Here is a 23,114-nt window from a genome sequence, read left to right as displayed (position 1 = left end):
ATTTAAGGAGCACACGTCGATATAGTTTTTTTATTATTTCATTTTTTTAGTTTTTAATTCTTCAAATGTAAGATTTCTTCATAGAGGCCCTAAACCCCAGAAAAATACAAAAAAAATAAAATAAAATAAAATAAAGGGAAAGAGATTGCTATCTGGTTGTGTGCAACACGACCCCTGTGTCTAGACACAAGCCTGCATGAAATAACTGTCGTGTCCTTTAAGATTTTCACCTTTCCATGGAGGTGCAATTGTTATTTCATGAGGTCCTATGTCTGGGTGCCAAGTGCAGTAGCCGTGCACGACACACGACTATATAGCAGTTTTTCTCAAAAAAAAATAAAAGAAAAGAAAAAAAAATAACAAAATAGGACAATCCGTCTAGTCAAAATATTCAATCAACTTAAAAATTAAAACATTTAAAAAAATAAACAAAGATAGCAATCAAAATTGGCTTGATATTTAATAAAATAGACAATACAAAACATACCCATGTGAATTGTCAAGCTTTGTAATTAAAAGAGCCATTTAACCTTTCAAGCTTTGTAATTAAAGAGCCCTTTAACCTTTCATAAATTAATGGGTAAAGTACACGTACCCCCTATAATGCACCCAATATTTCTTGTACCCCCTAAGCGGCTCAATATGCATCATAGGGGGTACGTGTACTTTACCCTAAATTAATTGCGATGACACTTACTGCTCCAGTATATTGATCTAATTAAGATCTTTGCAGTTTTAGTGTTCTACCACTGATTGCCTTGGTTGTAATAAGGAAATTGTGTCTTCTCCAAGTTATGGTATTCAGAGTAAACCAATTAAGCTTCAATATATCACTGAGACCCTTGAAGGTGAGATATTGGAGGAAACCAAACCATGATCATAACATACTTCAGGAAATTAATTAAATGGTCTAGTTTCCCCCAATTCTCACATTCAAGTCCCTTCCCTCCAATTCTCACATTCAAGTCCCTGCACTTCCTAGGACACCCTTGTGGGTGAGACACAGAGAAACGAAACTGAATAGTGCTTCCAAGAAGGCAACAAGAACATCTATTTATGGATAGCTTTAGCTTTCTGTGCTGGTCCTGCTGGAAAGCAAATATTCTTTAAAACGGTTATACCATGTGAAGGGCATTGCCATTTCCCACAACTAATAAGTTGTTTTCTTACCCAAAATGTCCTCTTCACATGGGATCCGAATCTTTATCCCCTCCAATTCCTCATATGGAGGCGGAAATGACCACTTTATCCCCTGTCCGAAAACACTACCCATTGTGGGGTCCACTCCCCCCTGTTAGAGGAATTGGAGGTGCCCACGAATTGGAGGTGATAATTATTCCATACTAGCTAGAGAGGTTCAGATTGGAAATCAATAATGCACTTATCATACTTTTGCTATGCTCCGTGAGTAGGAGTTACATACTTACACCTAAAAGTGTTTAAGTATGACATGGGAGAGGGCGTTCTAAACGGACAGCTTGGAAAGAGATCTCCAAGCAGCACCTGAATATTATCTTTAGGCAAAATGTCTCTGAAAACATTGGATAAGGATGAGCGACACGATCATGTCCATATAATGGTTGAAAGTACGACCGTGCACCATTCACGGCCATGTACAGAAACTCTCCCCTTATCTTTATGTATTGTAATTCAAAATTTATGGATCTTCTTCTTCTTCATGTTAACAACTTTTGGTCTCATAAATTTCAGCCAAATTTCATTTTCTCATGTGGAGATTTAGTGCTTTTTAAAAATTGATTGAAGAATATTAAACTTTAGTAGTTTTAAGGTAACTTTTGTTTAACCATTGAAAATGAAAAGGTAAAATTCCTAAGTTTAGGAGAGGGATAGGTAAACTGTCCAAGTGGGGTAAACTAACAAGCGGAATCAATGAGGCACGAGATAGGGCATTATATAGGAGGGGCATATTAGTCATTTCAAAGAAGGAAAGAGATAGATAGACACAATGGGTAGCTTACAGTACATCGGTGGTGTATCCAACCTTTTCCCAATTCCTAATATGGTAGGAATTATAGTGGACCAAGATGGTACCCAAAACCTTGATCTGTGGTTAATTCAAAGTAGTGCTTCACATCCAATGAAACCTGAGATCCAGTCCTTGGCCCACGAAGTTCGACAAGGTCCTCTCAGATTGCCAAATACCCCCTCCCCTAAAATGATTATTGCTTTCATTTCTTTGGGGGCTTCCTTCCCGTTCTCCCACCCCCAAAACCTCTTGATGGTTGGCCTCGTCGAGCTTCCTAAAGCTCTCCTTGTTTTTAGCAATTTGTGGAATGGTCCTTCCTATGAGTCTTGTTGCCACCCCTGACACAGTAGGAAATATGGGGGCTAGATCTCATTCTAGCACTCACGACCCTCGAATCCTCAATGTAATGAAAACCTTAATTCTTACTAAGAAGAAGAGTAAACAAACTGATTTGGTCTAAAACTTCAAGTTAAGTTTATTTCGTCCAAATGACTCTTATATAAGAAGGTCGAATTACCAAGGAAAAGGAAACCTAAATATAAACTAGGAAACAAAATAATATAAAAAATAAAATAAATAAAATAAAAAACTAATATCATGAAATCATGCACAAAACTATGGAGGCTGCGTACATCCCTTCAGCATACGAATTTAGCTTCGAAACGTCTTTCCATTACTAGCCAAAATTTGCATGATAATTAATGTAATTTTTATAAATATTTTGTGTCCCTACAAATCGTGTCTTAGTAAGACTGAAAACCAATATGTATTGGAATGTTACAAGATTGATACTGATTGGCACTATAGGCCATGCCTAGAAGAGGAAGAGAGGAAAAAACCCAACAATAACAAAAACAACAAAATGCTTAATTTCAAGGCTTTAAAATAAGAGATGCCATCGAGTAGAGAACCCATGCTAGTAAGGCAGATGTCATTGTAGTCTTTGCAGACATCTTTCCTCCATCCTTCCTCAAAACCATAACTTCGTAAATTGGCCAACAATTTACCACCACAAAACTAGATATGAACAACTGCACAAATACTTCCTCTAAGTTTCCATATCTGAAAACTCCTACTAGTCCCTTCAGAAATGAAATCAAGTTGATTATGGCAGTATCGTTCTTGGTACAAACAAGGGTGATGCAACTCCGAACTCGAAAATACCTTGCTCATATCGCTTGCTTTGTTCTTCGTCGATGACTTTGCTGGTCACATTGAATCCAAATGCAGAGATGCCAATTGATTTAAGAAAGTAATCCAAGGGTCCAAATAGGTAAGATGAGATTGCCCTTATCATCCACATTCTTTGATCGTTCCACCATCTTTGCATTGTTCCTCCTTCTAGTAAGAAATCTAGTAGATCTTGTGCATAGGCTCCAAAGAAAAGGAACATATATAGGTAGAACCAAGTGTTTGATACCTGTTCATTAGGTTTGTCATCTTCTTATCATAAAATTCTTGATCAATATGTCTAAAATTATGGGAAAATTTGGTTGTAACTATAATTGGTGAAAAAAGTTTGTTAATTTTTTTTTGGGGATGTTTTTAGTATAAAACACTTGCATTACATACCTCTGGAAACATGGAGATACCATTGATGAGAGAAAGCTGTGGAACAAAGGCATAGAATGTGACCGGAAAGGACCAAATGGGCCAAAATGAATAATGAGCATAGGAAAGGCCCATTAGTAAGCCCATCGATGGAATACCAAAGGTAATTGTGCTGTACTTGGAGAAGACCACCTCTAATAAGCCCACATACCACCTCTTGACCTGGTCTAGCACATCACTGAGGTTGATGGGTACATCCCCAAGGAAGGCTGCTCTTTCAGGATTGCAAAACACTGATTTCCAACCCTGGCATTGAAGCTGATAACCTGTGAAGTAGTCCTCAACCAAGGATCCGTATCTGAACCCCATCTGCACATTTTAGAAGAACAAACTCATTACCTTTAGATTGTGAGATCCATATCACATGGACGGTGTGAGATTTAAGGTGAAAATACCCATGCGGGGAGAGGATCCTAACTCGAATAACCTTACCTTCATGCCCCAATTGGTTTGATTCTCATAGTTGCAACTTGCCACATGGTGAGCCAATGTTAAAGCTTCTTCAGACCGAACTGGCTTGTTCACGACAAGATCTGGGTGTAATTCTCGGATCTCAGGGGACAACAACGATGATGGCGGTCCAAAAAAAGCCCGTCGACGGAAAAAACATCCTGTGCCAACATAGCTAGGACCGGCTAGCCCATCCATCCCTTGTGGATTAATTTGGAATAAACGCTTTATTTCACCACCGTAGATATCATGCTTGTTGATCCCATGGAAGAGCTGGGGGAATTGAACAAAAGCTAGTTTCGACCCGATTGCAGGATTTGAGAGATAGCATAGCACCCGAAGAGGAGTTTTCGGATCATTGGAGTACATATCGCAGTCTAAGGTTAGAATCATTGGTGCATTTGTCATGGCAGCTAACACACGAAGCTTCAACACACACAGTTATTAGTAATTAAAATGAAGGAAGAAAGTTCTCCATGGGGGAGCGTATTGCCCATGCTCAGATACAGAGGGTGAAATGACCACCCCAGCCCCCAAGAAAGGCAGAAATCCAACCCTCCATAATCCCGATGTGAACGCTCTCATTGGCCCCGCACGCATAGTGCTATGCTCCCCCACAGAGAACACTGACCCTAAAATAATGAATTATAAATATTTCCTTTCATGCCAAGGTTCTGATTCGGGTTTGGTCTGGGTAGAGCTATCCCAACTGACCCGAACCAATCCTGACGTCCTACAAATTTTGATTATGATGATAAAAAGGATATCCATAAAAAGTTGCTTACAAGGGCATTTAGGGCACCAGCTTTAAAATGGTACGGAGAGGCCTTGCTCTTCTATCTAGAAACATAAACAAGGTTTGGCATTTCATGGCCCGTGATGTCCTTTTCTCTTCCATTCTCCATCAAAACCTGCATTTGAACCCAATAATTAAGCTTGCATTTACTACTCACCCCACAACATAGGATCCCTCTAAGACGAACCTGAATCACTGTCGGATGATCATGACGGGTAAATCCAGCTGTCCATTTGTCGAAGGCATCACGCTCGGGTACATTGGCAATGTACTCATCTGAAACATGCCCTCCATCCATTGCACTCTCAACCTTAGCTTTCATGGTTTCATATATCATCTGCAACATTTTGGAACCACAAAGAAACAATAATTCACTAACTATAAATAGGGTAAGTAATACACCATAAATTTTAGTTATATTATATTATATAGTTAGGAAATGTTTTTGCCTTGGTAAGAAGTTTAACAAGTTTATGATAGATTGAAATGAAGAATTCAAATGCAGTCCATTTGGGAAAAAGACAAGGGACAATTAAAAGGTGTCAAGTTCTAAATACACCTACTGATCGAGATGGCATTACATTCCAATCTTTTTAATTCATTGAAAAAAGAAAAAGGAAAACTGTTACAAACTTAGAATATCCCTTAGAAAAACAAAAAAGGTTAAGAATTCCCATGACATCAATGTAGGACATCGCACTAATAAGCATTTGGGAACCGGGTTTTAGTAATCGATTTCGGGATTAACTGATACCGATACCAATTTGGATCGTGGATCTTTTTCCTAAAAACGAGGAGGGAAAGTTTTCATGCATGGACGCATGAGAGGGGTGAAGATTAAGATGCATTGATTGGGAGTTCAGTTCCTCTGCACGTACCAATAGGTGAACGTTCGTGTGAGAGCCAACCACATGTCCTATTTTTGGCATTTACAAGCGGAGGAGGGGTTTCTATGGAAACAAAATTAAAATATGATTGGCTTGAAGATATATGTTCACCTGTTGGTACGTGCAAATGATCCATTCTCTTGATTGGTGAAAATTGTCTTTTCGACCCCTTTATTATGAGAAGAGGGACAGGACCATGCAGATAACCTTTTGCCAGAAAGAAATCTATTTTCTATTTCTTTGGCATTTGGGTCGATTTTTTTTTTTTCATTAAAGGCATATGTGGCATAATGGACAAGGTATTGGGCCTAGAGCAACATTGGCACCACCATCATGGGCCTGGTTCTGTGAGCCATATGGAATGTTGATGTGGTCATCTAGTAGAGCCGGATAAAGAAGGTTCCCTTATTAGGGACTCTTAGATTTGTGGAGAACCGGAAAATTACATTCTCATTGTTTACAAATTAATGAAATAAAATTGATCGTTTGTGTTGGATCAAGGTTTTAGTAATTGGTATCTATCTCGGTCGATATCGATTCGGATCAATTTCTTTTACTTCTGTCTATAATGATCCAATGATACGAGATCAATTAAAAATTAATATCATTCTCCACTCTCAGCCAATACTGATCCGAATCAACCGATCTGATTGATCCAATTCTGATTTCTCAAACCAACCTACCTGAATCTCATGTTTAACCACAAGAGAGATTTTTTTGATGAGAAGAACCTTTTCGGCCCTTTTCCAAGAACTAATAATAAGTAAACTCTTTCACCCAAAAAAATAAAATAAAAAAAATAAACTCTAAGAATTTTTCCATTCCCAATGAGATATGCTTTTGCCCAGAGCCAGTGACTGAAGCGTAATACGTCAAGATTCAAAATCTTCTAATATGTAATGACAGAAGGGGAGCCTCTTTAAAAAACAAAACAAATTCTTATAAAAAGACAAAAAAAAAAAAACAAAAATAATGTTATAAATTATTGGATCGAGTTTCCCTCCACCTATGGAAAAAGATCTCGTGCAACCGTGGCGAAGCTGCACAGGGTGCAGCACCGTTAAACGGAAGCAAAAAATAGGGGTAAAGTAGTCATTTGATAGGTAGGTCCACCAGGGCCTCACATTTGAAATGACCACCCTCCCCCTAAATTTGGGGTGGTTTTTGTGCTGCACCTGTGCAGCTCCTGTCACGACTAGGCAAGTGCCAAATCCTCCACCTACACGGTGAATGAAATTCCATTCATCAAGGGATAGGAGTGAGTATCAAGAGGGTATTTTGGAACATACAAAAACTCTAGGAGAGGTTTGTGAACCTTATGATGATGGGTGAACAGTCTTATGGGTGTAGGAAAACTTTGTATGTCACCAATCATGTCCAAATACCCAAATCTGTCCACATCTATAATTTTGGATTCAGACTTCACACAATGATAGACCAACTTGCATACAGTGTTCTCCATTATTCAAATCCTGTCCTGTAATCAACAACATTATACAAAATACATAAACACAACATATTAGTGCAAAAAAGAAGATACATGCATATCAAGAGACTGGTCACAATTCCATACACCAAAAGTTACATTCACAACCCAAATATTTTATACAATTTTGCAACATAATGCATCAATGTCACAAATTCTTATTGACTATTCTATCACTATACTGGTTCAATAGAACACTGTAACTCAAAAAACCAAAGAATAATAAAAGAAATAAGGGAGAAATAATTCTAAATTATCTCCAACTCTTATTACATCATATAACTAAATTATATCCTATCTGAAACAACTGTAGGAGTCGTCCATGTATTGGAAATTTAGTCTTCAAACTGAACTCATCCAGTTGACCATGGGGCCCACTCGAAGTGGAATTACTTCTGGAAAAATCCCCCTAATCAGCAAACTTGGTTGCAGTTAAACCTCCCATATATAACTAATCGATCTCCTACTTTAATTCTGGCAGTAAATCCACTTGAATTCTGCTGGACAATCTCTCTTTAGGGCAGAAACCAATGGGTTTGAAGAAACCCATAATGTGGACCAGGTACATGCTGGTCAATCTGCAGCCATCAGATTATGTGTCTTGTACATCTCTTCTGAATGCATAACAAGTTTTTTGTTGAAGAAAAATGTGACATGTACAAATAGGCCTTCGTGAAAGCTTGCCAAAATAGAATCCCAATATAATTACAGTACTACTCTTTTAAGTTTGGCATTGCAGATCGAAAGTGTATATGACCAAATTCCGGAAGGACTGGGTTGCTACATATTGTCTTCTCAATTCTTGGAAGCTCAGATGACAGAGGTGTGAAGAGAAGATTTTTAATTACATTGAAGGCTGTTACAGCTCAGAGCAAACCAAAAAGGTCAGCAACTTTGATATTCCATGTTAACAAATTCTACTTTCTTATGGCAGAAAAATTCTATTTTTTCAACTTTAAATGCTTCCCCTGTTCTTTAATATAACCTATGTTCAATTTTATTGTTTGAGATACAAAACTCATGGTAAATATAGATTTTGTTCTATGTGTCAAGTATGTCCCCTAGATGAAGTGAATAGCAGAAATGAGATCCATGTAGACATACCTGATTATTTCTTGTAAAAAATTTGGAAGGTCAAGGTGATTTAACTGTGGTTTGCATCATCTAGGACTTGTAAACTCACTGAGATGCAGTCACATTTTTGAGTTTAAAAACTTTATTTTAAATGTTTCAAATTCCAAATTTCTGGATAGGGTGGTTGAGTCTCAAGGGATGGAGCACCTAGTTCCCTTCTAAGGCTGTGACCCAAATATATCGAAGGCTGCAGCAGGGCTTCTCTTAGAGCCTCATGTTACTTACAGATTAAGAAATACTCCTTTCAAATTCCAAATTTCTGGATAGGGTGGTTTGAGAATGGATGAAGAAATTCAACGAAATACATACAGATCTTGGAGTCGCAGGTTAAACTGAGGTTGGAGAAGTTGGAGAAGATGGAGAAGTTGTAGTCTCAGAACCCCCTTTTCTCTTCCCCTAGCTTTATCGAAGTTGCAGGTGCTCTAACCCCCTTTTCTCTTCCAGTGTGGCTCGATTAAGGGAAAAACACAGTGCTCAAGCAAGTTCTTGGCCAAGATTGGGAGGAAGAAGAGTTGCAGCTCTGCATTTGGGAGTTTCTTCAATTTCAAACCCTAAAAATCCCATAACAATTAGTCATTTGTGAATCCCCAATGGAAAGGGCAATTCCGTCCGTTCACTTTCAATCCCCAATGGCAAGGGCAATTCCGTCAGTTCAAGTCTATTTTTTAACAGTGTTAGTCATGAACTGACGGAATGGACCTATCTGTTACCGTTTGCAAACCTCAGGGGGGTACGCAGAATTTTCCAAACCTGGGGGTTGAAAATATCCTTTCGTTAAACCTCAGGGGGGGTATGTGTAAATTTTTCTATTATAATATATATATATATATATATATATATATATATATATATATATTTTAAGATAAGATGTTATTAATGGAGGAAGAATTGAATTTAACTGAAAATTATAACAAAATTGAGGGGGGGGGGGTTTATCGATTGTTCAAGGAATAAGAAAATATTGTAAATTTTTTTTTGGTAAGATAAGATGGGATTATTTTATACATTGAAAAGTGGGGTTTTATAGATTGTTTAATGAAAAAATGGGATTATTTTACTCTCTTTCTAATTTCTAATTTCTCATTAATAATAATTATCTCTTATTGAATTTATCTAAAAAAAACGTGAGAAAACTGAGTAGGGAAACGATTGATCCCTTAATTTTTATAAAAGAATAATTAATGTTACAATGAGGGGGGTTTATTAATGGAGGAAGAATTTAATTTAGCTGAAAATTTTAACAATTAATAATTAATAATTAATGAAGGATATTTTCAAAATTATAACAATTAATTGAGGGTTGGGGGGATTTATCGATTGTTCAAGGAATAATGGATAATATTGTAATTTTTTTTTTGGTAAGATAAGATGGGATTATTTTATACATTGTTCAACGAAAAATGGGATTATTTTACTCTCTCTTTATAATTTATAATTTAGAATTAGTAATTAATAATAATTATCTCTTATTGAATTTATCTGAAAAAAACGAGAGAAAACTGAGTAGGAAAACGATTGGTCCATTAATTTTTATAAAAGAATAATTAATATAACATTGAGGGGGGTTTATTAATGAAGGAAGAATTTAATTTAGCTGAAAATTATAATAATTAATAATTAATAATTAATGAAGGGTATTTTTTTGGGCTTATTGATATTGTTGAAGGGTATTTTTGGTATGAAAAGATTTGCCATGACTTTTGAGTTTCTACGTCTATAATATAGTATGATAGTATGATATATATATTCATCTAAGTCGAGTAAAAAAAAAACATGAAACCTAATGAGGATTTTCATTAAGATTGATAAAATTTCATAAACGACTAGACCAAGTCCGAGCCAAAAAAAAAACCATTAAACATTAATTTTGTTCCAGTGTTTTTTGGGTTTTCCATTATAAATCATACCTTCATCTTTTTAGTTTCAGTGCACCTATGGCTAGACCTGAAATAAGCATCAGGGCACCTCTCCTCTATCCTGTACTCCTTACAGAAAGGCAACCAGTGGGTCGCGAACTTGGCTGCTTCCATGAAAGCAAACAGTGTAAGCTCTGAACCTCCATCATCTGAAACGTAAATTGAGAGTTTCTCCACCGGCTAATTATAAGCCATCACAGAAAGAGCAGTGTTGACTACGTTTATTGGTGGTTCTTTGTATGGGTCAGCTGTACATATAAATATGCCCAATGCCGGAAAATCACTCTCCTTCACAAAATGAAGGAGGTTTTCCGGGAACTCCCAGCGGCGGGCTGGACGCATCCGGAAGGATTGAGTAGTGAACCACATGAAGGCGAGAACGACATCAGAGAGAAGAAACGCGCCTGAGAAGCAAAAGGTGATGAAGGAAGTGGAGTGGAGGAGTTTGAGTGAATGGTGATAGAAGAGTGCTGCTATGGCACACGTGTAGAGTAATGCAAATGCACGGTTTAAACAAGTGCGATGAAAGGTCTGAAGAGTGTGAAGAGGAGGAGGAGGAGAGGATAAGGGAGAGATGCTTTTGCTTGTGCTCCCCATCTCTTGCACTTGCAGTAGGCTATAACCTGTGTAACTCAAATCCATATTTATAGGGATTTGTGTTTGACACACGTGTGTACTGTGTGTGGTCTATTCATGTTCAACTGTTGCACATGTGTGAGAAGGGACCTATCCCAACTTGAGAGGATCTTGGTTCAGTTTCCTTTTAATAGGTTTGAGTAGTAAGTCAGGGAGTTCAATTCGATCTTGTTGCGTTAGGAAATCTCTGGTAGGTCTTTTGGGTGCTGCAACTTGCAAAAGGACGTCAAGGACAAGGGAGAACCGGTGTGGTTCCGGCCTAGGACTCTCCAATGCCTAAATTAGATCTCTCTCAATAACCGATGAATTACTGGAATTCAAGATGAATAATGGATTAGAATACCTAAGTATTTATAGTTGGGCATGGCGGTGTGGAGAGTCCCAGTTGATTATAAGTATTCTTCATGGAAGAATCTATCACGTAGTAGAGTTGTACTTGGAATAGCTCCTTGTAGGGAAGAGGTTCCCTAAGCATCATCTTCTCGTGTTGAGTTTGATTAGGTTTGTACCTCTTTGGGAATAGTTCTCCCTTTGGTATACCTCCCGTTATGATCTTTTAGTGATAGGATAATGTAGATCGATCTTGCCGATGATGTCATGGTTGGACCCCGTGGGTTGCATGGTAGACTTGGCCTTTGGAGTGGCCTCTTGGATCCTATTCCTCCTGGGCTACCGAACTGGTTCTGTCACGGCCGGGCTTGAGCTAGCCTCCTCTTCGGGTCAGGACACTTGGCATCTTGGGATTGGCCCATATATTTTTGGTTTATCAGATCTGATTGTGGAAAGTGATAAAGAAGGATGTGTTGGTTCTTTTTCGGAACCAATGGATTGATAAAAGGATCTTGCTGGTTCTTTTTGGGACCCAATGGAACTGAAGAAAAATTTAAGGAAAAAAAATTCTCTCTAGGGAAGAGTGTGCTCATTGTGTGCCAGACAGAGAGGGGGTAAAATGATCATCCCGCCCCGATGAAAGGCGAAAATGTTAACCCTCTTTATGCTTCCGCATACGCTCTCATTGGGCTTGCATATGCGCACATGGGCCACGTTCCCTCACAAAGAACTCTTTCCCAAAAATTAAATTTGAAGACTAATTGTTTCACGTAATAATACTTTTGAGCCTTAGGCATCTTAATAGTCCTTCGGAATCAACCCACTTATGCAAGTGACAAAATACAAGACATCATACCCCCAACACTTCTAAGATAAAATTGTCTCTTAAGCCTTCCAATAATTATTGTACTCACTTACTGGGCCTCGTTGGGACACACTTAAGTTGTGCTCAATCAACTTCTCTTTTAGCATAATAAAAGATTTTTGAGAAAGAAAATGAGATCAAAGAAAAGAAATAATTATAATGAGAGAGTGATTGTAACATATCAACAATCATATTCCTATGCTTTTCTCATACTACTCTAAATCCAAAACAAAAAAACAAAAAAACAAAAAAAATGCAAAAACCCTCGTCCTAGTGTATTTTTTCTCAATTGCGAGAGTGTGATTGTAGATTTCAATTTCTAGTGTGAAACAAACACATTTTAGGAGGTTTTTACATCGATCAAAGAAATTTGATTTTTGAAGAGGATTTCAAATCACATTCGAAATCTTTGCCATCAATTATAGTATTATCAAGGCATCTGAAGTGGTATATATAGCACTAGGCTCCCTGGCCACTGCGGGGTCTAGGGAAAACCATAATATATATATATATATATAGCATAGAAAGACTGTTTCCTGATTCGAATCCATGACCACTTAATCACAAATATATGATGACAACTACATAAATGAGTTTTTTTTTATTTTTTTATTTTTTTTTTATTTTTTATTTTTTATTTTTATTTTCAAAAATATGGTCTATGTATCATGTATATCACCAATGTGGTATAAAGCAGGACATATTGGAGGAGGTGATGCAGAATTTTCTTTCTATCTCCTCAATGTTGCCTTCTTTCATTAGTGGAGTGGAGCTAGCTAGCTGCAAGGTTTTGGCTCCTATCTATCACATTTAGCTCTCACTGTCTCCATTTAAGCACTCACAGCGTCATTTCTTCTTTTCTATTTTCTTTATTTTGAATGACTACTCAGGGTCAATATTGATTAGCAATTATTATCTCTTTAAATGTTGTTCGTCACTACAAAGAGGCTCTCCACCTGCAATTTTATATTACATTTGTTTATATCATTCTTGAAATGATTGTTTTGGACTTATCATGATTCATGCAAATGATCGTACAAACACAAAAAGCACAATTAATTTGGCAGTGTTTGATATGCATTATTGGAATGCATTGGAATGAATGCATTCTAAGTAATTTTTGCATTCTCAGATGATAAAAATAGTTGTTTTAATTTGGCCGTGTTTGATATGCATTTGTCTTGCATGTTTTGTTATGGTAGTGGTGAGGGTACTATTTGGTGAAAATTCTCTCACCCTCTTTCTTCTTTTCGAGCTTTCTGTGTATCTGGGGTCTTCTCTCTTTGAGTTTTTGGTTTCTTCTTTCATTCCAATAAAATTTTAGGGGAGAAAGAACGCTACCTAGGCGCATGCAGTGTGCTGTCCCCAACGTCCGGCCACAAGGGTGGACAAAATGACCACCGTTCTCCCACAGAAAGACAAAATTTCCCGGGGGCACGGCGACCATTTCACCTGCCCCTATGTCTGGGTGTAGGGGCAGCGTATTGCACACACCCAATAGCATTCTCTTTCCAAAATTTTATTATTGTTGCTAATTTAAAAAATAAAAAAAAACACTGAGAAAAACATAAATTATAAGGTAAGAAAAATATTATTGGTTCTATCCACTTGTACATCTCATCCCTTTTCCTTGGCTACCTTTTTTCCTTGGCTACCTTCTCCTCTTCCACTAGCAAGCTACAATTACGAGCTTACTGTGACTCTGATTGGGGAGCTTGTTGTACAACCAGACGATCAATAACTGGTTATTGCACTTTCCTTTGGTACTAGTCCTATATCTTGAAAGTCCAAAAAGCAGCATACGGTTACCCGATCTTCCACTGAAGCAGAATACAGGGCTATGGCATCTGCATCTTGAGAAATTACTTGGCTCCAGGCTCTACTTCAGGAGCTCAAAGTACCATGCTCTAAAGCAACCTCATACTGTGACAATCAAGCAACACTTTATATAGCTTCTAACCCCATGTTTCACGAGCGAATGAAGCATATCGAAATCGATTGCCACCTCATCCGTGACAAACTTCAATCAGGCAGCCTCATCACAGCCTATGTTCCCTCCAAACTACAAGTTGCAGATGTCCTCACCAATGCCTTGGGAAAGGAAACTTTCAACTCTTTAATTGGCAAGTTAGTTTGTGATCTCCACTCTCCAATTTGAGGGGGAGTATTATCTGTTCTATCCACTTGTACATCTCATCCCTTTTTCTTGGCTACCTTCTCCTTTTGTTTATATTATTTACATGGTAGGCAAGGATTTGATTAGCTTATGAACTTTCATGTGAAATCAGATTCTGCAACTACTGTACTGTGCACGACTAGAAGGAAATGAGGTTTTTGGGAAGGTTGGTACTGATTCCAGGAGGTTTTAAACCTGATGGATACACTTAGGCCAATGATCTCTTTCACCTACCGTGAAGGTAATAGAGCCGTAGATTTCTTGGCGAATTTAGCTTGTGCCTCAGCTTCGAACTTGGAGTATCATGGAGACATGGACATCCCTCAGGGACTATGTAGAATTGTAAGTGAGGATGCTCTAGGTGTCCCAGTGCTACGAACTTAAGGTCTTCTGTTTTGTTGGGGGTATTGTAGGGGGTGAGCTCTTGATGAGAGTGTTTGAGCAGTTTTTGTCTTGGTTTGGGGTAAGGCGGGAATGTCCCCCCCTTGCAATTCTTTATTCTTGATATTGATTTCTAATAAAATCTTAGGGGCCGGCCAGGGTCCCAGATAAGTTCGGGTTAAAAAAAAAAAAAAGGATTTGATTAGCTTAGACTAAGGGAATCTTATTCCCAATTAGCATAGATAAAGGAGACAATCTCTCCACCAATAGCTTAGTCAAAGGAGAAATTTTCTCCAATATCTTTGTACAAATATTCTTTCTATCAATACATTCCAATCATTGGATTTTGAATATCAAATTCAAATTTTACAAAAATGTTCTTGCATATTTTTTTATGGAAGTGGTGAGGGTGTTAATTGGTGGAAATTCTTGGGGTACTACTTTTCCCCCCCCCCTTCTCCTTTTCCTATTTTCTTTCTTTTTATCTAGGGTCTTGTATCTTTGAATTTTTCGTTCCTTCTTCCATTATAATAAAAACTTTTATTATTGTTACTAATCAATTTTTTTTTTTAAAAAAAAAATTAACTCCGACAAGTGATACTTGACTCTCGACCATAAATAATGCAGTTTTACATATCGACATTGTAGACCATGCCTACGTATACAATAGGAGAAGAAGAAGAGATGAGAAAACCCAACTGCAACAAATTAAAATGCCAAATTTCAAGCTTTTAATATAAGAGATGCTATTGTGTAAAGAATCCATGCTAGTAAGGCGGACGTCACTATAGTCTTTGCAGGCATCTTTCCTCCATCCTTCCTCAAAACCATAGCTTCATACATTGGCCAACAATTTACCACCACAAAACTAGATATGAACAACTGCACAAATACTTCCCCTAAGTTTCCATCTCTGAAAACTCCTGCTATTCCCTTTAGAAATGAGATCAAGTTGATTATGGCAGCTGTTGTTAGTGGTACAAACAAGGGTGACGCAACTCCGAACTCGAAAATACCTTGCTCATATCGCTTACTTTGTTCTTCATGGATCACCTTGCTAGTCACATTGAATCCAAATGTAGAGATGCCAATTGATTTAAGAAAGTAATCTATGGATCCCAATAGGTAAGGTGAGATTGCCCTTACCATCCACATTCTTTGATTGTTCCACCACTTTTGGATTGTTCCTCCTGCTACTAAGAAATCTAGTAGATCTTGTGCATAGGCTCCCAAGAAAAGGAACATGTACAGATAGAACCAAGCGTCTGATACCTGTTCATTAGGTTTTCGTCCTCTTTAGAGTTGATCATAAAAATTCTTGACCTATATATTTTCACTATATATTTATATATATATATATATATTGGTAAGACTTATTTATATAATTAAGCTAATAAAATTATGGGAAAATCTTGTAAGATGTGACCAAGGTTGCTGGAAATAAAGTCATAACCTTAATTTTTTTTTGCCATTTTAGTATAATGCTTTGTTTTTTCAATGAGAGTAAATCCTATCATTTACATGCATACTAAAAAAATGCGCAACTTTTAATAATGACATAAATCACAAATCACTTTAAAATTATTTTAATAATCATTTTGTACCCCTACTAATTTAATAAGTTTTGGGAATAAGAAACGGGCAATCAAAAGTAGGTTACAACTTCTCACTTCATTTTGGTGACAACAAGATTAACCCTAAAATTATATACTTTTTTTTAAAATAAATGGAAAACTAGCATTCAAAATCTGAGTAATTATGGATGGACGATGGACGGGTCCTCGGCACATCCATAACTCTAAGGGTGGGCATCAACCCGATTGGACCCTTAACTTGTCAACCCAAGCCTAAGCCGGGTTTTCTTTCGAGTCGGGTGAACATGGGCTTGGTAAAACCCCGCTAACCCTCCTAATTTTATTATAATGGTGCAGTAGGTTTGACCGGACCCGTATGGGCTCAACCTTACCAATTCCTACCCCATGTAAGATACAGTCAACACTAGAATCCAGTTAAGTTTTAGAACCAACACAAATTACATACCTCTGGAAACATGGAGACACGATTGATGAGAGCCAGCTGCGGAACAAAGGCATAGAATGTGACCGGTATGGACCAAATGGGCCAGAATGAATAATGAGCAAAGGAAAGGCCCATTAGTAAGCCCATCGATGGAATACCAAAGGTAACTGGGCTGTACTTGGAGAAGCCCACCTCTAATAGGCCCACAGACCACCTCTTGATCTGGCCCAGCACATCACTAAGGCTGATGGGTGCATCACCAAGGAAAGCTGCTCTCTCAGGATAACAAAACACTGATTTCCAGCCCTCGCAGTGCAGCCGATAACCCGTGTAGTAGTCTTCGACCAAGGATCCGTATCTGAACCCTATCTGCATATTTTAGAAGAACAAACTCAATACCTTGCTAATGTACACAAATCAAAAGATTAAACAATGATCCCAACTTTTGTATTCAACATTATTTGAGTGATGGTGTTGGTTTTATAATCAAACATGAGTAGCAATAAAATTTGGGCCATATGCTTACTCGTAGCCTGATCAGCCCTTCCTAGACGTAGGCCCGTAAAGGTTTTTGGGCCACATGGCTTTAGCCCAATATAAATAAGAGCCGGGTGAGCTGACCTTGTCATCTTGGCCCAAATTGAATATTGGGCTTGGTTGGACTTTTTAACCCCACAATTTTTGGCTCTATCCAGCCTGCCTTGTGACCTGGTCCGATGTAATTTGGTTCGTGTGTATGAGAAGTATATATATAACCTTACCTTCATGCCCCAATTGGTCTGATTCTCGTAGTTGCAACTTGCCACATGGTGAGCCAATGTTAAAATTGTTTCAGACCGAACCGGCTTGTTCAAGACATGATCCGGGTGTAATTCTTGGATCTCAGGGGACAATAGCGATGATGGCGGTCCAAAAAAAGACCGTCGATGGAAAAAACATCCTGTGCCAACATAATTAGGACCGGCTAGCCCATCCATTCCTTGCGGATTAATTTGGAACAAACGCTTCATTTCACCAGCATAGATGTCATGCTTGTTGATCCCATGGAAGAGCTGGGGGAATTGAACATAAGCTAGTTTTGAACCGAGTCCAGGATCTGAGAGATAGCATAGCACCCGATGAGGAGTTTTCGGATCATTTGAGTACATATCGCAGTCTAAGGTTAGAATCACTGGTGCATTTGTCATGGCAGCTGACACACGAAGCTTCAACAAACACACAAAATAATTAGTAATTAAAGTGAATTATAAAAGAATTCCCTTCTCTTTTTTTTTTTTCTTAAATTGATAAAAATTCCGCGCAACCCCTTTTGAAATAAAAAATCCTATTTGTGCTGATGTCCTATACCCATTCTCATTGGTCCCTGCATTGGTCTAAGGGCCATACGATCAAACAACGATCTCTACTGGGTTGCATGGTCTCTACACAAGTGTCTCGGCCAATGGGTGAGCACACCTGGTATCTACCGAGGGGGTAAAGGCGTCATCTCTCGGTGTCCTGTGAGAGGGCGTAGGAAACACCACCAAGTAGAGATCTTTTTCCCATAAATAAAACCCATTTTAACTATTATCATCAGGTGATGATTTCACTTTGTCCCAATGGATTCAGGCATGGGATTCTATAGCATCTCTAGACAAGATGATCCAATAGGAAGTGGTTTCACTTTGTACCTTCATATGTTGGATGTTATGGAAAGCTCGTAATGATATTGTTTTTGGGCGACGTAGGTGGACTCCTCAAGAAGTTATCTGATCTTCTCTCATGGGTTTTGGAGATTTTATAAAATCCCAAACTGCCTCTAATACACATCAAATTTCATTACCTATTGCTTCAACAGATTCGGTATCTTGGAGTGTGCCAAGTCCAGGCCATGTGAAAATAAATTGTGATGTATCTTTACCATTAAATGGGTCTGCAGGTGGTATTGGAATAATCAGCCATGACTGTGCTGGCCATCCTCTTCACGCAGTGTTAATTCCAGTGCAATTTGGTGATATTGCTTTGGGTGAGGCTTTGGCAATTCGGCATTCTTTTCTTGAAGCAGTTTCTGAATTTTATGATCGGATTATTATTGAATTGGCTAACAAGAGTATAATCTCATATTTTCAATGAGGGTTTCACTCTTCACCACTCTCTTTGGGTACCATCTTGAAGGATGCTATATATCTTCTTCTTGTTTTGAAAGTTGTATCTTCAGTTTAGTTCCAAGGGAGATTAATAGTTGTGTTGGTTCCCTAGCAAGGAAGGCCCTATCGGTAACGTGCACGATGGTGTTGCGTATTTTCAATCCATGGCTAATGGATTTATGTGTCCTACAACCATGAGCTTTCACGTTTTCTAAATAAAGTGCTTTTACCCACAAAAAAAAAAAAAAAATTTAACCGACACGAGATAACCTCTGATGTCCTCCAAAATGTTGGATTTGGGTCCTTTGTAGTGCAACATAGTGTGTAGCACACCATCTGACAGTCTGTAGCGCATGGGCATGCAGCCCAACACACAGGTGGGTTGTTGGGTTGTGTGCCCATGCGCTGCAGACCGTTGGATGTGTGCTACACACGGTATCGCGCTACAGAGGAGCCCCACGCCAAAATGTCACCATTAATGGGTAATTTAAGGATTATGAAGACTAAAATTAAGATCCAAGATAGATGCAAAGAGATGCGTACAAGGACGTTTAGGGCACCCGCTTTAAAATGGTGGGGAGAGGCTTTGCTCTTCTGTCTGGAAAGATACATAAGGTTTGGCATTTCATGGCCCCTCGTGTCCTTTTCTCTTCCGTTCTCCACCAAAACCTGCATTCATCGATCACTTCTTATATATATTCCATTATTAATTTGATCAACTAGTCAAGTAATTTACCAAAATAAATTAAAAATATCAACTAATTCTTTTTTTGTGGATCGATCGATCACTCTCAGACGACAGACCTGAATGACTGTGGGATGATCATGACGAGTAAATCCAGCCGTCCACTTGTCGAAGGAGTCACGGTCGGTTACACTGGCAATGTACTCTTCCGGAACTCGCCCTCTATCCATTGCACTCTCAACCTTAGCTTTCATGGTTTCATATATCATCTGCAACATTTTGTAACCACACAACAAACAATCAATAATAATTGACTCCAAGTCCCAATTCCCAATTCCCAATTCCGGCCATTCCATTCCCTACCTGCTATCAGATATTATTTCACCAGAGATAGCGACTGAAGCATGCATAATACCTCCAAACTCCAACTCATACATACATACATGAACGATCAATCAAATCAAGTCCGAGCCAATCCTAGTTTTCATTGGCTTGGTATTTTGTCCGAATCATATAAAACTCATCAAGTTTTTTTTTTTTTTTTCAACTTTAAACCGTACACAGTACAGAGGGGGTGAACGTTCACGTACCGTACGTGAACAACTCACAGCCATTCAGTTAGAACATTTGCATAAAATAGATTCTATCTGAACAGCTTTGAGTTGTTCACGTACAGTTCACGTTCGTAAACATTCCCTACACCCCACAGAGCATAAGTTGGTCTACGACTAAACAAACATATAACTTTTTTTTGTTGCTGTCCAAAAAAAAAAAGAGCATTCCACATTCATTAATTTTGTTCCAGTGTTTTTTGGGTTTTCCATTAAAAATCATACCTTCATCTTCTGAGTCTCAGTGCACCTGTGGCTAGACCTGAAATAAGCATCAGGGCACCTCTCCTCTATCTTGTGCTCCCTACAGAAAGGCAACCAGTGTGTCGCGAACTTGGCAGCTTCCATGAAAGCAAACAACGTAAGCTCAGAACCCCCATCATCTGAAACGTAAACTGACAACTTCTTCACCGGATAATCATAAGCCATCACCGATAGAGCAGTGTTGACTACGTTTATGGGTGGTTCTTTATATGGGTCAGCTGTACATATAAATATGTCCAACGCCGGAAACTCACTCTCCTTTAGAAAACAAAGGAGGTTCTCTGGAAACTCCCGGCGGCGGACTGGACACATCCGGAAGGATTGAGTGGTGAACCACATGAAGGCGAGGATGGCATCAGAGAGAAGAAAGGTGAGGGAGAAGCAGAAGGTGATGAAGGAGGTGGAGTACTGGAGGAGTTTGAGTGAGTGGTGATAGAAGAGTGCTACTATGGCACACGTGTAGAGTAATGCAAATGCACGGTTTAAATAAGTGTGACGCAAGGGATAAAGAGTGTGAAGAGGAGGAGGAGGAGGAGGGGATAAGGGAGAGATGCTTGTGCTCCCCATCTCTTGCTCTTAGAGACGCAGTGGTCTTTCTCTCCAGAACCACTCCACTGGAAAGCTTCCTCTCTTAATTCCTTATTTATAGCGGCACATTTGAAGAGTGGCTAGTACTTTCTTTGACACACCGCACACGTGTATCCCCATGGACGGTGAAGATCGATCTGTCCCCACTCGTCCCTATGTGGAAATCTCCACCCACAAAATCAAGTAAAGACCCAACCTCTAGCCAATTATCCAATTATATACACACGTTCATTCTTCAATCATATTATTGGATATTTTCTCATGGACCGAGTTTCCCTCCACCCATGGTGAATGGAATCTCATTTACTGTGGGGCGAGAGAGGACTAGTATAAGTATCGGAAGGGTATTTTGGAACACACCAAAACTCTAGGAACTTGGGATTTGTGAACACTAGGATATTGGATGAATGGTCTTATATAGGTGGAGGAAAACATTATCCTTTTCTCATAATCTTTAATTTTCCAAGTTGTATTTAAAATCTACTAGTTGGAGCTTGCAACCCAATGATGTGCCACCTCTGCTGCTCTTGCGCTCTTGCGCTCTTGCCTTTTGATCTTCAGATACTAACAAAGATTGTTTTGTTTGGATTCTTAGAGCAATCATACTAAAAGACAACTTTTCTTAGTAATTGGTGCTAGCTGTTTCTATTCTCCAATAAGCCATGAAGAAGAAACTAGAGTCCCAGACGCAAATCAAAGAAGAAAAAATAAAAAAAAGAAAGGTCCATATATGTTCATCTACTTGCTCAAACACCAACAAGAATGGCCCCACCACCTGTTGCTCAGGCCAAAAAACAAGTGGTCTCTACAAGACTTCCAAAGCTGAGGGAAACAAAACAAGGGTTTGTCTTAATATGGGTCTGATGGCTTCCCATCTTGTAATGAGGTCGTTTTGTCAATAGCATGTGGATGGATTTGTTAGAATAGTTTGATCCAAATAGGGATAAAATCATAAAAGTCAGGATCTTCATATGACGTTTAAGAATACAATCAACTATATAATAGAGAACAAGGATAGAACCACCAATCTTGTTTCGAATCCATAGTAATGATGATCGCAGTGAAAAATAAAAATCATAGATCTAGGTGCTTCCCCTCTATTCCCAAAGTAACTGACTTGATGAGAACACCATATGCACAGAGATGATGAACACTGAATATTTCCCTCTCTTTCTAAAATATACTCCTCAACAGAGATTGAAAACTAATAGTTGTGATGGGTAGAGGGGGCACCTAGCTCTCTTTACATAATAATTCCTATAGGGCCTCTCTTACCATAGTCCTAATAGGAATCTATCTAGCACACACTAAACCAGTCCACATTAGACTTCTAATACAACTTAATGACCTCCGTAATTAGACCAAAACTCTATTAGCCAAGTTTAGGATATTTAATGTTAGTCTATATAATATTAAAATATTAATCCCTGTAGGATTAAAATTCTAACAGGATTCCCCATATGAGAAGACATTCTTCCGATTGATGAATTGGAATCATGTCAAACAAATGTACCAAAAGAATACAGGCTAACAAAGCTAGCAGCCAACAAGCTGTTGTTTGTTCCCAGCAAACAGTAAAGCAAAATGACAATAGGGTCAATTAGAGATGATATTATTAGGGAAGTAGTTTTCTGTCTAGGGAGTATGGCCTATGCCAGCACTCCCATGTGTCTATCTTTCTCTTCCTTAAAATAAGGGGGCAGAGGTGTCTTTTCATATGAATAGGAGAAAGATAAACTCATGAGAGGGCTGGCGTAGGCCGCACTCCCCAAACAGAACTTTCTCCCTATTATTAGTATTATTATTATTATTATATCCCCTGCCATTGAGGATAAAAAAAGCTTATATGGTCATGATTCAATCTAGGTGCACTGACTTTTGGTTGATTTATCTTAAAATTTTCTTTTCGATTATTATTGTTTTTCTCTTTTTATTTGATTGGAGCAATGGAAAGGGTGGAAAGCTTTGGTGATTTATAACGGATATAAAGTGGATAATTAAACATGAAGAACCGTGTCCCTTGTAGTGATATAAGAGTTGAGTTTTCAAGAATCCCTTGCCCAAACCATTGGTATCGTTACGATCGAAAGAAAAAGTAATTTTGAATTTAAGTTATATCATATGGTCACCACATCATCCGTGGGTAAGGGAGTTTTCCACCGCTTG

At 38.4% G+C, this 23,114-nt stretch overlaps 1 protein-coding gene and 1 pseudogene across 1 annotated transcript; both read right to left on the bottom strand.

Annotated features, from left to right (window-relative positions):
- Positions 1–2,842: 2,842 nt before the first annotated feature.
- Positions 2,843–20,758, bottom strand: LOC122645677 (annotated as a pseudogene).
- On the bottom strand, positions 15,364–20,927 carry LOC122646157 (cellulose synthase-like protein G2). Its single transcript, XM_043839650.1, has 6 exons — positions 20,322–20,927; positions 19,605–19,754; positions 19,344–19,469; positions 17,436–17,879; positions 16,696–17,043; positions 15,364–15,927 (listed from the first exon to the last, which is right to left on the bottom strand). Exons 1-6 carry the CDS (start codon positions 20,925–20,927, stop codon positions 15,379–15,381), a joined length of 2,223 nt encoding a protein of 740 aa, XP_043695585.1. The 3' UTR covers positions 15,364–15,378.
- Between the last annotated feature and the right edge of the window lie 2,187 nt (positions 20,928–23,114).

The sequence above is a fragment of the Telopea speciosissima genome, chromosome 11 (genome assembly GCF_018873765.1).
Source record: "Telopea speciosissima isolate NSW1024214 ecotype Mountain lineage chromosome 11, Tspe_v1, whole genome shotgun sequence".
Lineage (NCBI taxonomy): Eukaryota > Viridiplantae > Streptophyta > Magnoliopsida > Proteales > Proteaceae > Telopea > Telopea speciosissima.
The sequence above is the reverse complement of the archived record's forward strand: the minus strand, read 5'-3'. Positions and strand labels throughout refer to the sequence as shown.